This window comes from Meriones unguiculatus, chromosome 3, assembly GCF_030254825.1.
Source record: "Meriones unguiculatus strain TT.TT164.6M chromosome 3, Bangor_MerUng_6.1, whole genome shotgun sequence".
Classification (NCBI taxonomy): Eukaryota; Metazoa; Chordata; class Mammalia; order Rodentia; family Muridae; genus Meriones; species Meriones unguiculatus.
Genome location: NC_083351.1, coordinates 162,267,352 through 162,280,751, shown reverse-complemented (window position 1 = coordinate 162,280,751; position 13,400 = coordinate 162,267,352). Strand labels below are relative to the sequence as shown.

General features: G+C 42.3%; 1 protein-coding gene across 8 annotated transcripts in view; it reads right to left on the bottom strand.

Annotated features, from left to right (window-relative positions):
* The window catches only part of Rufy3 (RUN and FYVE domain containing 3), a 70,093-nt gene that overhangs the window by 49,441 nt on the left and 7,252 nt on the right, over positions 1-13,400 (bottom strand). The window contains exon 1 of one of the 8 annotated variants that reach the window (XM_060380904.1): positions 7,094-7,971. The exons of 4 other annotated variants lie outside the window; for them this stretch is intronic. In XM_060380904.1, the coding sequence (XP_060236887.1) occupies positions 7,094-7,271 (178 nt within the window). In that variant the 5' untranslated portion in view covers positions 7,272-7,971. Of the gene's footprint in view, positions 1-7,093; positions 7,972-13,400 lie in introns of those variants that run through there. 3 more of the 8 variants (XM_060380905.1, XM_060380908.1, XM_060380909.1) reach the window with 3 other exon arrangements.

The following is a 13,400-nucleotide window of genomic DNA, read 5'->3' as shown; positions in this document are numbered from 1 at the left end:
CAAGCCTCTTGGAAAGAGCAGCCTTAGTCTTAGCTTAGAAACAAAGGTTTCTGACATCTGGCATCCATAAACTGGTACAGAATAAACTTCTGTTGCATTAGGGTAACAGCTCTGTGGCAGTTTGTTTGAATACACACAGCAAATGAATGTAACTTGTTTTAAGGCTTAGAATGGGGTTTACTTTCCAGAATGTTCTTTAAAGCCTTCACAAAAGTACATATTGTGCTGTTTGGGAGTGAGAGTGCTCTACATACAGGGCTCTCTCTTTTCCATGGGAGAGCTGTTCTGATAAGCCAATGGACGCTCAAATCTGTAATCAACCCACTTTGAATATTATGTTTTCCTCTCTAAATACCGTGCACCTTCCTATACATACACAACTACAATAAAGGTTAATTTATAAACTACACATAGTCACAGAATTATAATAATATACTATAATGTATACTATACTATAATAGGATAATTGTGATATATTATAAAAAGTGTGAAGCTACAAATTATATTCCAAGCATTATTCTACCAAATATTCTCTCACAACAGTATTCAGTGCTCGTTATAGAGATGTTCTGCACATTTACACTGTTTTTCTCTTACACTATATTAAGTGCCTTTTGAGGTTCTGCTACCACAAGCCAGAATACTGTAATACACATGTAATGTAATTTTTTTGCCTTGGGGGCTGAAAAGATGGCTAAACAGTTAAGAGCACTCCCTGCTCTTGCAGAGGACGCAGGTCTGCCTCCCAGCAGCCACATGACCGCACAGCTACCTGTAACTCTAGTTTCCAGAGATGTGACACACTCTCTCTTTTGTGTCTCATGGATTCCTGTGAGTGTACACAGAGTGCACATAAAGTTACTCAGGTTCACAAACATACACATAAGTACATAAATGAATCTTTAAACACCAGAAACAGTCAGAGGGAAGGTACTCTAGTACTATTTTATCATAAGAGCAGTAGGGCTGAAGGGATGGCTCCATAGCTGGGGTACTGGCTGTTTTGGCAGAGGACTCCGGTTCCGTTCCTGGAACCCATAGGTAGCTCACATCCACCCATGACTCCAGTTCTAGAAGATCTGATGCCTTCTTCCTATAAAATACACTCTGGGATATGTGCTTTTTCATTAAAAACACATGTGATTCCCTGGCAAGAGGGGCTATGTTCACATACACTGATACCTAATGTTGCTGAGTAGTGGAGGATCTCTCTGAGTTCGAGGCCAGCCTTGTCTACAGAGTGAGTCCAGGACAACCAGGGCTACACAGAGAAACCCTGTCTTGGAAAAAAAACAAAGAAACCAAACCAAACCAAACAACAACAACAACAAACCAGGAAATACCTAATGTCAACAGGGAGATCTTGGTACTTGTCGTACAGTCCTTGATGACAAACCCTTCTCACTCACCTTGAGATCAGCCCAGCAGTATGTTTCCCCTGGTAGAGACTCTTTATTCCAGGTCTGCACTTATACTGTCTTTTGGGCAATGTCATCAATCATAGTGCTGTCTGGGCTTGAATCCCACCTTCCAGCTTCTAAGAAAACAGGCCTGTCCTTGGACAGCCTAGCAGTTCACACTTGCTTCTCAGGAGCCTCTGATATCTTCAATGTTCCTCACCTTCACTGTGATTATGAGGTCTGGGAGAGCACAGTGACGTTTAGCCCCAAGGACTAAACTTTGCCTCAGGGGATGCCCAGCACTAACAACAAACTAACAGACAAACACACACACTCTGGTCTGAAGTCCTGGGCTCACCACTGCTATTTCTCTCCACTCACCTGTACAGATCTGGCCAGCAAGGCCAAGGCCTCTGCATGCTGTGCCATCAGACACAACTCTGTACAACAACCCTAAGTCAGAGGCTCACTTCTCAACATGTCCTAAAAAATGTAATTCCTCCCATGACAGCTAGGACTACATAGTGAGACCCTACTTTGAAATAAATAAATAAATAAATAAATAAATAAATTAATTAATTAATAAACAGTCCCTTCATAGTATGTTTCTTGCTATCTGTATTTGAGAAGGGGGTTTTAAGTCAATAACCCTGCAATCCCAGTGCTGAGGAGGTTGGGGCCAGGGTAGGGTAGCTAGTGACCAGGGTAGCCCAGGATGCACAGTAAGAGTCAGTCTTTGAAAATAAATAAACAAAACAACAACAACACAAAACCTTCCAACCTAAAGAGTTTATGCATTTTTTTTTTAACTACAGTAAACTGACAGTCTATTCAATGATGGATTGCCTGTCTCTGAGAGGGTTAACCAACCTCTAGACATTTCGGGATAACAGGTTCACTTACCTATCATTTAACTATTTTTGAGCCAGGGACGTGGAATGCAGTCAGGATTAATCTAGGTTTAATCATCTTGCCTCAGACTATCAAGGAGCTGACATTTCAGATGTGTGCCACCACACCTAGCCCCTAAACTTCTGTGTATGAGCATGCCATTATGCATGTGGTATATGTATGTATGTATGTATACACTTGTGCACATGTGTGAGCATGGAAGCCAGATACTGACATCCAGGGTCATCCTCAGTAGCTTTCCACCTTATTATTCACTAGACCAGCTGGCCAGAGCCCCCAGAATCCTCCTCTGCTGCTGTTCTCCCAGTGCTGGGATTTCATGTCTGTGTCACCACACCCTTCTTACCTGGGTGTCTGAACCCAGGTCCTCATGCTTTCTGCAGTAAACGCTTTGCCCTCAGGCCCTCTCTCCAACTCTAAATTGAGGAATTAAAAAAACAAACTTATTAGCCATCAAAACCATACAAATATCTCCAAAATGCTAGAAGGTAGGAATGTGGAAGTACAGGGAACATGAGCTTAAGAAACTGGATATTTAGTTTAAGAACAATTTAGAGATTTCAGTGAGATCACATATCTAGCCAAAACTCAACATTTTACAAATAAGAGCAATGGACCTAAACATACCATTTTCCTTCTTGAAATAGATACTACTTCAGACTTTTAACCTAAAATTAAGTTAATAACAGATAAAACACAAAGGCTCTGGACTTCACTCTTTAAAGATTCTCTTTAATATACCAAGAGATTTGTAAACATGTATTGTCAGCTAGGTAACCAATGAGGTATCCTGATTATAAATGGGGTCACAACCATAGCCAAGTTGTTGTTAACACTTGGAAATATGACAGCAATAACCTACCCTGTCCTTCATGTGTGCCACTTACTAGAGTTTCTGAAAACAGTTTTGTTTCTTGTTTTTTTTTTTTGGTTCTGGAGCAAGTACACAAACTTGTTTCAAGAATGCTGCTTCAAGAAATCCAGCGCAAAGAGGCACACATAATTGCAAACATATCACCTTGTCTCAGACATGACATAATTTCTAAATTACTATAAGCATGCGTAAAAGCTTTTTGCTTCCACTCCTGTGAAAACTAAGGACACGGTCTTCATGGATGGGGCCGAGGAAGCCCTGAGTTAAAGTGTGTTGTCTGACATAGGCTCAGCTCGAGACTGGGAAGGCCTTTGTCTGGTGTTTACAAATGACTGATCAGTGTGCACAAAAACTTGCCACTGCAGCTTTCTGGATGTTTACAGCTTGAGATTGCTCATCTACAGACACCTCCTACAGAGACTAACTCCTTTCTCTCTGCTGCACACATACACAGCTGAGGTTCCAGACTGCTGCAGTAGTTGCTGCCACTGCACTGGAGGAAGCGCACGCAGCACTGGGCCCAGCGTCTCCGTGCCTGTGCCTGTCCTTATGTCCTCGCTGCCACAGTCAGGTTTCCAGACCCATGGCATGCAGGGCGCGACAGTTTTAGAAGCTTTGAATTTTTATATATAATTTATTTTTATTTTATATTTATTGGTATTTTGCCTGCATGTACATCTGATTGAACCAGGGTTCTCTGGAAGAGCACCCAGTGCTCTTAACCATTGAGCCATCTCTCTAGCCCTACTCTGAACTTCTACTATGCTTCCAGAAACTTAAAAAAAAAAACAACCAAAGAATATTTCCGATAGTTTGTTCAATGGCAGTGTGGTGTGTTTCTAAATCAGCACACATATGCAATCAAAGCACTTGAGAGGTGGAGACAGGAGGATCAAGAGTTTATATGGCAGGATAATAACTAGCAAAGAGTCAACTTGAGCCACTGTTTTGTGGGGTTGGCTGGAAGGTTAAACTGATGGTATGATAATCTTGCTTTGTTCGCCACAGTCTATTAGCACCAGAGATCAAACGCTGTCTTATTTTTGCATTCTTTAGTGGTGAAAGTAACTCAAGACGTGAAGATAAAAAGCTGGGCAGTCTCCCAGGCCCTGTGTCATTTTCATCCTCCACTGCAGAAGCTAGTTAGCCGGCAGGTGAGCTCTACCTCTCAGCTTCCTTCCCTCTGTGTCCACCCTTCACTACTTGAGTCTGGAATTGTGATCTCTCACATGCACCCTTTTAACAGTCATGGCTAGGGTTCCTGGAGAGCTTTTATCTTCCTGGTCCACCCCCAGCATTGCTACAAGAGTGTTCACTCTGTGCTCAGTTCATTTTTTCCTAGGTATGAAGCTACGGCAGCTTTCACTAGAGTCAAGCCCAGTGCCCCGTGCTAGTGTGTTATCCTTCCGGCCTCACACCCTGCTGTGCCACATGGCCCTGCAGGCTCCTTACACCTGCTCTTCCCTGGCAAGGGACAGCTCAGAATGCCAGGTCTTTGAGAAGCCCTGCCTCACCATATGGTGATCATTTAGCTATGTCTCAACCTTATATCATGAAGCGTCTCTGGCCCTTCCCACTCTTTTCCAGTAGACTCAGCCCTCTGTTCTGACCACTGAATTAGTTTTTAGTTCTTAAGGAGAGGACAACCAAGAATGAAGGATCATATCGAATGCCAACAAGCACAGAGATGAGGAATCAGAGCGTTTGTTCTCAAAGCCTTGCAGTGGGCAGACAGGCCTTTCTACATGGTGGCCTCATGGTAAAGTATAAGAACTGATTCAGAAAATAAGACTTGGAGACCACATCATCTCGAGAGAGCAATCCTGCCCACTTTCTTTTGTGAAAGTGAAGGGTCGTTAGGATTTGAATGGTCAGACCTTTTCTGCATAAATCAACTCGGAAACAGTTTAGGCAGCAGGAGTACCAGTCTGTCAGTTACTCATATAATCACTGAGCACACAGTTGACTTGTCAACGGTCTCAAGATTAAAGACACCTCTTGGATCTAAATGGCTGTTTAGATACGGTCCATGGACCAAGAAAACAACCCTGCCATGGAGTACCTCCTGGTTGTCTAAAACATTATACTCATGCTTCCCTGGCCTTGTACTTAAAAAAAAAAAATTCATGTGAAATAATTGTTTCTCTCACCTAATTTAAGGCAAAATGCCCCAATATACTGTTAGGGTCTTACTAAGTTCTACATCCTCTATAAGTGATAGAGGGCCTGACTTCCTACTTCACAGGGTATGCCACGAGTCTGTACTCTCACACTCTCCCTCCTTGCCTTCATGCTCGTGTCTGCAGGACCACATTTCTCAAGGAAGACTGCAAATGGTAATGAGTGTTTACTCCAACCAACAGAAAACTTGTGCTCACCACAGAACTCCTACACAGGAGGCAAACACATACTCAAAGTACAAAAAGTATTAAAGATTATCTTTAGAAAACTGGGAAACTAGATTGTATAACTAAAGTAGTATGACTTTCAAAATGAATGGCGATTCTCTTTCAAATAAAATATGCCAAAAGCACTAGCTGAAAGACTTCTTGGTAGCCTTTTCCAACTGAAATTTTCTTCCCTGAAGATTGCCAAAGCTTTGGAGATCGTGTAAACAATACTGGCATTGTACAGATTTCAGCTAATGGCCTCTAACCTTTGTGCACAGTCTGCAATGTAGCTAAAGGAAGATGCTCACCTGACCAAGTCAACCTAACAGATCCAAACATCTTTAAACCCACTACAACACTGTTTGTATGAAACATACAAAATGACTGCTTTTGTGTTGTGATGTTTGTGCTCCCTAAAACTTTCTCAAATCTGACTGGAAAGAACAAGTCCTTATCACACATAGTTGAGTAACTCTGAGTCATGGCAGGACTGCAGCACCAGAGAGGGCGTGGAGTCACTTTTCCTAACTCCAACCTATGTACAACCACCTGTCCTGCAGGTATGCTGAAGTACCAGGCAGATGTTCATAAAGGTTTTCTTCTTGCATCCTAGTGTTCTTAGCTTTGTTTCTTGAAGAAGTGCAAGCAACAAGCTGAGAAGCTATTATATTTGCAGCCTAACATCAGGGAAATTAAGAAGTATTAATTTAATTGTAATAATTGTAATAATTAATTGTAATTTAATTGTAATAACACCTTACAACTTAGGAATTGTTCTTAGAAAAAGTGAAGAATTCACAAAGATTAGTTGTAACTGTAAACACAAGTATATAAATAAATAAATAAATAAATAAATAAATACACACACACACACACACACACACACACTATACATTTATAAAAAACAATGGCTCATAGATTCCATGCACAGGAATGACCATACTTATAATGTTTAACCTCTATAAGACATGCGTTTTTAAAAGTCTATATTTCTTAAGTGCCAAATTTAAAACTGCTTTTCCAGTTAGTAGTATTTAAAAAGAGTAACTTTTCAAATATTTCCTGAGTACCATAGCCTGTTTAACAATGTCCAGTTGACAGGGCACTCCTCTAATTCTTCCACGGTATTTGTTATATGCCATTACTGTAGAGTTGTGATTTCTTGATTTACTGTTAGGAATAATTACAATTTCCATAATATTTTAAAGTAGGAACACAATTGATAGCTCTTTCCCTATTGGTTAGGAACTGATGTTTAAATGACCTCAAATGTTCCCTTTGAAGGGCTTTGAGACAAAGAACTGTAACAAAACACAAGCATCTCAAGAAAGGAGACCTCAGGGGGTAGGAAAAAAAGTCTTTTCCTCAGTAAGCAGAGACAAGGGGTGCGGGTGCAAGGACGCTGAATGTAGACAGTAATAAAAACCAAGAGGGTCTTCCCCCCACCCCGACCCTCCCAGTCCCTACAACAATGAGGATGCTGCCGATGAGCGTTAGCAGCCGGGATCTGACCATACCTTCGTGGGTTGGCTCTGGGTCAGGTGTGAGGGAAATGTCATCCAGCTCTCGAAGGCAGAGCCACTCTCCATCCATAGACACTCGGAATTTGCAAAGGTAGATGGTCTCCATAGCAGCCTGTGTGATCTTGTCAGTGGTGGGGGTTGGCATATCAGTCGGAGGCGTCAGGGCCGACATGATGACTCAGCTGGGACCACACCACACTACACCAAACACACACACACACACACACACACACACACACACACACACACACAAATAAGATCTCTGCACCAAAAACCCCAAACCCCAAGCTCTTAAATAAAGCTTTTAGAAAATGGGATTCGAGAGGTTAAAAAAAAAAAAGAGAGAGAAAAAAGAAAAGAAAGGTGCCTTCCAGAACAAGCTGCTCAAAATAAACAATTCTACAGTATCTCTTTTTACTGGCAATTCCTAACAGCAAAATTGGATGGTGCTGTCCTCTCCCAGCGGCCTCTCCTTTATCTTCCTTTTCCTTTATTCCAGCCGGGCTATCTAGAAGCTTAAATCCTACACACCCAATCCTGCCTTAGCTGTCTTTCAAAAATTGGTCTTGGCATGAATAGTGAAAAAACAAAAAGTCCTCCTTTGTGCAGAAAAAAAAAATACAAAAGAAAAAAAGAAATGAAAGAAAAATCAGCCTCTCTTTTCAATTTATCTCGAAAAAATCTGAGCAGCAGAAATCACTCCAGGACCATCTGACGAGCCGGGATGCTGAGTTCTAACAGGATTGGCTGTGCGCAGTAAGCAGGGTGTTGACCAAAATGGCTGACTAATGAACTGAACTGAAAATTCAGGCTCATGTGACCAGCTGCTCTGAGCACCGGGCAAGCAATTCCCAGGATGCTTTCTAGATGCTGCTGATGCAGGAAGAGCAATTAGGCTGCTCTCTCTCATCCTGCACAACCCACTGCCAGACTGTGCTAGTCAAACTATGAGCAGACCTAACACAATGCACAGATCCTCATCAATTCTCCACACTCCGGGACAGAAGGGTGGACTAAGAGGGCAACAATACTCTGATAAGAAACAATCAGAATAATTTCCCAACCACACAAGTCACTTCTATCCTTGTACATTGAGCTATCGGAATTCTTTACAAAAGGTGACATTTTAGAAAAAGCTGAAACAGGCTTTTAATCTAAGCATCTTATTCTCAGGCATTTATAATTTGCCTTTTCAAAATACTAACTTTTTAAGACAAAACAGGAAAACACAAACAAACGAAAATACACCAGAAACCTAAAAAAGTAAAATCCTTCCTGATCAATGGCAACTGCTTTTCCCTTTTGGTATTGCTATATTTACCAAGCTTCTGCCATAGCATGAAATATATTTCTAAAGAAGTTAAAACCATGTTATACTTAAAACAACAACAACAACAACAAAAAACCTTCCTATTCTGGAATGCACTGAAGACACATCATTAAATTCTCTTAGATCAGTCAGTGTTCGAGCACATGCATACAATTCATGAATGGTAATATATATGCCCTGACCACACAAAGACAGGAAGCAGCTTTCTGAGTGACGAAAAAACAAAAACAAAAACAAAACACTTTTTAAAATGTTCAGTGATAGAAAAAAATTTTTTTGTTTTGTTATTATTTAAGGATTTCAGTTTAAAGGAGAAATATACTTCTTCATAAAATCTAACCCAGACAGCCAGGGCTAGGCATGGTGAGCCTGTAATAAAGTTAAGGGTATCCTCAGCTACATGGCAAGTTGGCGACCAGCAGCCCAGCCTAGGCTACATGAGGTCCTACCTTAAAGAAAGATAGGTGAGGGGGGGTGGAGGAGAGAAAGGGATCCAGGACAATAATAACAACATAATCTCCAACTGAAAATCACAGAACAAATAGCAATTTGGATGCTTTGTGTCTGTCTAGGGATCAATACAGAGTACCCCACTATCTGCAGGGAATACATCCCACGTTTGCCAGTACATGTTTGAAACCAAGGGTAGCTGCTTCTTTATACTGTACATACATATGAGAATTTAATGTATAAATGAGACAGAGTTAATAGATCGACACCTGCTGGGTATGGCGGCATGTGCCTTTAATCCTAGCCCTCCGGATGCAGACATGAGGTGGATCCCTGAGATGGAGGCCAGCCTTATCTACACAGCAAATTCTACAACAAATATGGCTACACAAAGAAACCCAGTCTCGGAAAACAAGCCAACAACAAAGAGAGATCAGTAGCTAACTATAAAATAGAACCATGATATTTTGTACTACGGGTTAAATGAATGTGGCTTGCTGCAAAAAAAACCTTTTTTTTTTTTTTTTCGGAGACAGGGTTCTACATAGCTGAGCACAGCACAGGATGGCCTTGAACCCCTACATAGCTGAAGATAACCTTAATCTGTTGATCCTCTTGCCCACATCTCCCAAGTGCTAAAATTATAAGTTTTCCCACTACATCTGGTTTATGTTTTACCAGAGACCTAGTCCAGACCTTGTGCACTGCTAGGAAAGCATTCTACCAGCTGAGCTATATCCCCCACCCCTCAGACACCTTGTGCTGTGGAGATGAGTCAGGCAGGGAAGCGCTTGACTTGAAAGCACAAGGACCTGAATGCAACTGCAGCAGAGTAAAACAGCTGGGCCTGGGGCGCAGCGCTAGGGAGACAGAGACAGGAAAATTCCTGGGGTTTGCTGGGCAATCAGTTTAGCTTAAATGCTGAACTCTAGGCCAAGGAGAAACTGTCTCAAAAGCCAAGATAGGCCACTCTAGTGGAAAAATGCCTCCCACAGCCTCCATATGCTCACATGTGTGCTAGCCCACACACCTACACACCCTGAACTCACATTATTTCCCTGAACTTACGTCTTTTCTTGCAGGGATAGGAGATGATAACAGTGCCTGCTAAGATGGATTATGGAGGCTTTGTGACATAGTATTAGATGACAGCATAATGAGAACTGAACCCTGGGCAGCTGACCTGCCAATGGGAGCATTAGCACCTACAGCGTGGATACGCTAGACAAAGAGATCCATTCCTCAGCTCAGGAGCAGAAAGTTTCAGAACACCAGTTAGAATGGTGAGCAATTGAAAAGTAATGAATTGCTCAGTTCTGGAATTTTCAACTAAATGTTTTCAGACTATATTTGACTTCAAATACGTGAGCCTCAAAAAAGAAATTGTGGCTAAGGGACAAATACTGAACCTTTGTTCAGACTGGTCACAACTGTGGCATTCTACCTTTTCACCAGTCAGCCTTTACTATGCACGAGGAGATCTCAACTGTTGACAAGTCTGCATAGGAGGACCGCTTAGGGCTTAGGCTACTGAGCAAGAAGCTAAGATCCCTTCTGGTCCCTCCCAAGCCTGTTCTGTTCAGCTAGAGGTCACAGAGAGGGAGCCAAATGCAAGGACAGCCTCTGGCAGGGAGAGAAAACCTGCTCCCTACCTGTTAGCCTGTGACAGGATGGGAGTGATTTCAAACACAAGGACTGCAGCTGGGCGAGAGTACCCTCACCTTCGGCATGAGTTGCACTTGCCCATCAGATAACCGTCACTGAGTCATCATCACAACTGCTCATTGTTTATAAGCAATGAAATTATCACAAAGCAGTGCTGCTTACAGAAGTTAATAAAAACACTTCTAGCCCGGTGAGGTGGGACCCCAGCTCTTGGGGAGGGAGAGGCGGGCAGATCCCTGTGAGTATGAGGCCAGCATGATCTATAAAGTGAGTCCACAACAGCCAAGGCTACACAGAGAAACCCTGTCTCGAAAAACCAAAACAAACAAAAACACTTCTAAATATTTCAATGTGCTGATTTATATTTGATCTTTACTAATATGTACATATATTAGCTTTACATAAAAAATGAAGCCATCCATAAGACATACACATCTTGACTTCTGAATGGACTTAGCAATGGTAGGTGGCTGCCCTAGCATGCACAAGGTACTAAGTTCAGTCCCACCATCACAAAAGGAAAAAAGACAAATCACATGTATACACTAAATATAAGCTGTATTGAACTATTTTTTCTCATTTGAACCTGTTTGTCAATGACTGTGTATATTGGTAAGGTGGCTGTGCGAAGGGCGAAGGGAGTGGATCTCAAAACACTGTGGACTGTGTTCTACCTGATTTTCCACACTGAGTGAGTCAAGGCTAACGACGCACATCTCAGTCGAACGTTACACGTCTCTTAAAATAGACCGTGGTTCACACTCACACGCAGCTATGCTGAGACAAAGACTCATTTGTTAGATCCAATGCCCCTGCTTGTATAGTATGAAAAAGTTACTCAATGCGATGATGTCATTCACTGAGTTTATGCTTTCTGTTAGGGACTTGCCAAATGCCACATGGAGCCATCCTAAACACACAGTAAAGCAGACACTGGCATCGCCTCATACACTCAAGGAAATGGCCTAGGAATATGCAATGGCCAGGTAGCCAATCTGTTACTCCACACTGTGCTCTCTAGGTGACGTCCAAGCTGTGTTCTCTTTAACACTCTGCAGCTTCAGTGCTCACGTAAGGCCCTTCAAAAGACCTAAACATGAGCTTCAATTCCTGTGTCTGAGGAGGACTTTTTAAAAATCAGTCTTTTCAGTTTATGCCCTAAAGTCTCACAAACCATTTCTTCCATCTGGCCACCTCACCTTGTCCCCTCAACTTACATTCTTAGCTCAGTTTTTTCATAAATGGAATTTTTCTGAGAAACAGAGAACCCAGGGCCCATTTTTTCTGGTTATGTGGTGGCAAGGACTAACCCAAACGCCACAGGCACCACGATGGAGGTCCCGCTTGGTTCCCTTTGCTAGCACCCTTGAAAGAGAGCTGGAAAGCACCTCACCGTGGTCTCCTTTACTCAGGTAGACATCGAGGTTAAGAATATAAGATACATCCAGAACTAGGAAAAAGGTAAATGGTGTATCATCTTCTAAAATGGTACGCTACAGACCCTTAAAAACCACTTCTTGAACCAGACAGTGGTGGTGCACACCTTTAATCCCAGCACTTGGGAGACAGAGGCAGGAGGATCTCTGTGAGTTGGAGGCCAGCCTGCTCTACAGAGTGAGTTCCAGGACAGCCAGGGCTACACAGTGAAACCCTGTGTCAAAAAACTGAGGGAAAAAAGAACCACTTCACTGTACAATTTTAATTGTGCAAAGAATAAACCAGTATCTATGAAACCATTGCTCAACTGGAGAAATGGAGTATTTACATACTCCCTCTAACTTCTGAACTGTCTTTGCTTTTCAGAAATAACTGCAATAGTAACCGCTCTCAACCTTTCCTTTTCAGATGTTTATTTGTTTTATGTGTATAAGTGTTTTGCTTGCATGCATCTATGCTGTGGGCACATTTGTTCCTGGTTTCTGAGGAGGTCAGGAAAGGGTATCAAATGCCAGGAACTAAGAGTTACAGATGGTTGTGAGCTGCCTTGTGGGTGCTGGGAACCAAACCCATGTCCTCTGCAAGAGCTGCCAGTGCTCTTATCACCTAAGCCATCTCTCCAGTCCTTGCTTTCCTTCCATTTGAGACTCTTCTCAATTCTGTGTACTATTACCCTAGAGCCAGGTGTGGTGGCATATGCATAAAATCCCAAGCAGGAGGACCAAAACATGCACAGTAAATTTGAGGACAGCCTGAGCTACATGAGACATTGTTTTTTAAGAAAGAAATTATCACCTTACTTCAAAAATAGGATCACAAATACATGAATGACTAAACAATATATTTAGTTTTGGTTCTGATGAACTTTATAAAAAGGGCTTCATGATATAGTTCCCAAGCCTTTTATGCAATATTATATTTTTACTAGATGTGTATGTAGTGCGTGTGTGTGTGTGTGTGTGTGTGTGTGTGTGTGTGTATACCTCATTGGCCTGGAGTTTATCAGCAAGCCCCAGGAATCACCTGTCTCAGTCTCCCCGCCAGACCCAGCTGTTTTACAAGGTATTGAATTTAGATCCTTGCCCTTATAAGGCAAATTTACTGACCATCTCTACAGCCCCAAACAATGAATGTCTGTATGGAGGCCCAAGGTCAACCTTGGGTGTTGTTCCCAAGGTGCCATTCACCTAGTTTGAAACAGGGTCTCTCATTTGGCCCGAAGCTGACCAAACAGGCTAGGCTGGCTAGACAGAAGCCCCAGGGAGCCACCTATCTCTCTCCAGTACTTACAGCAAGTGTTACCACACCCAGTTTTGTTTTGTTCTCTGCATGGACTCTGGAGAATCAAAACTGAGTCCTCGTGCTTGAGCGGCAGCACTTCACCACTGAACTACAACCCCAGGCTGTCCCTCTTCCCCT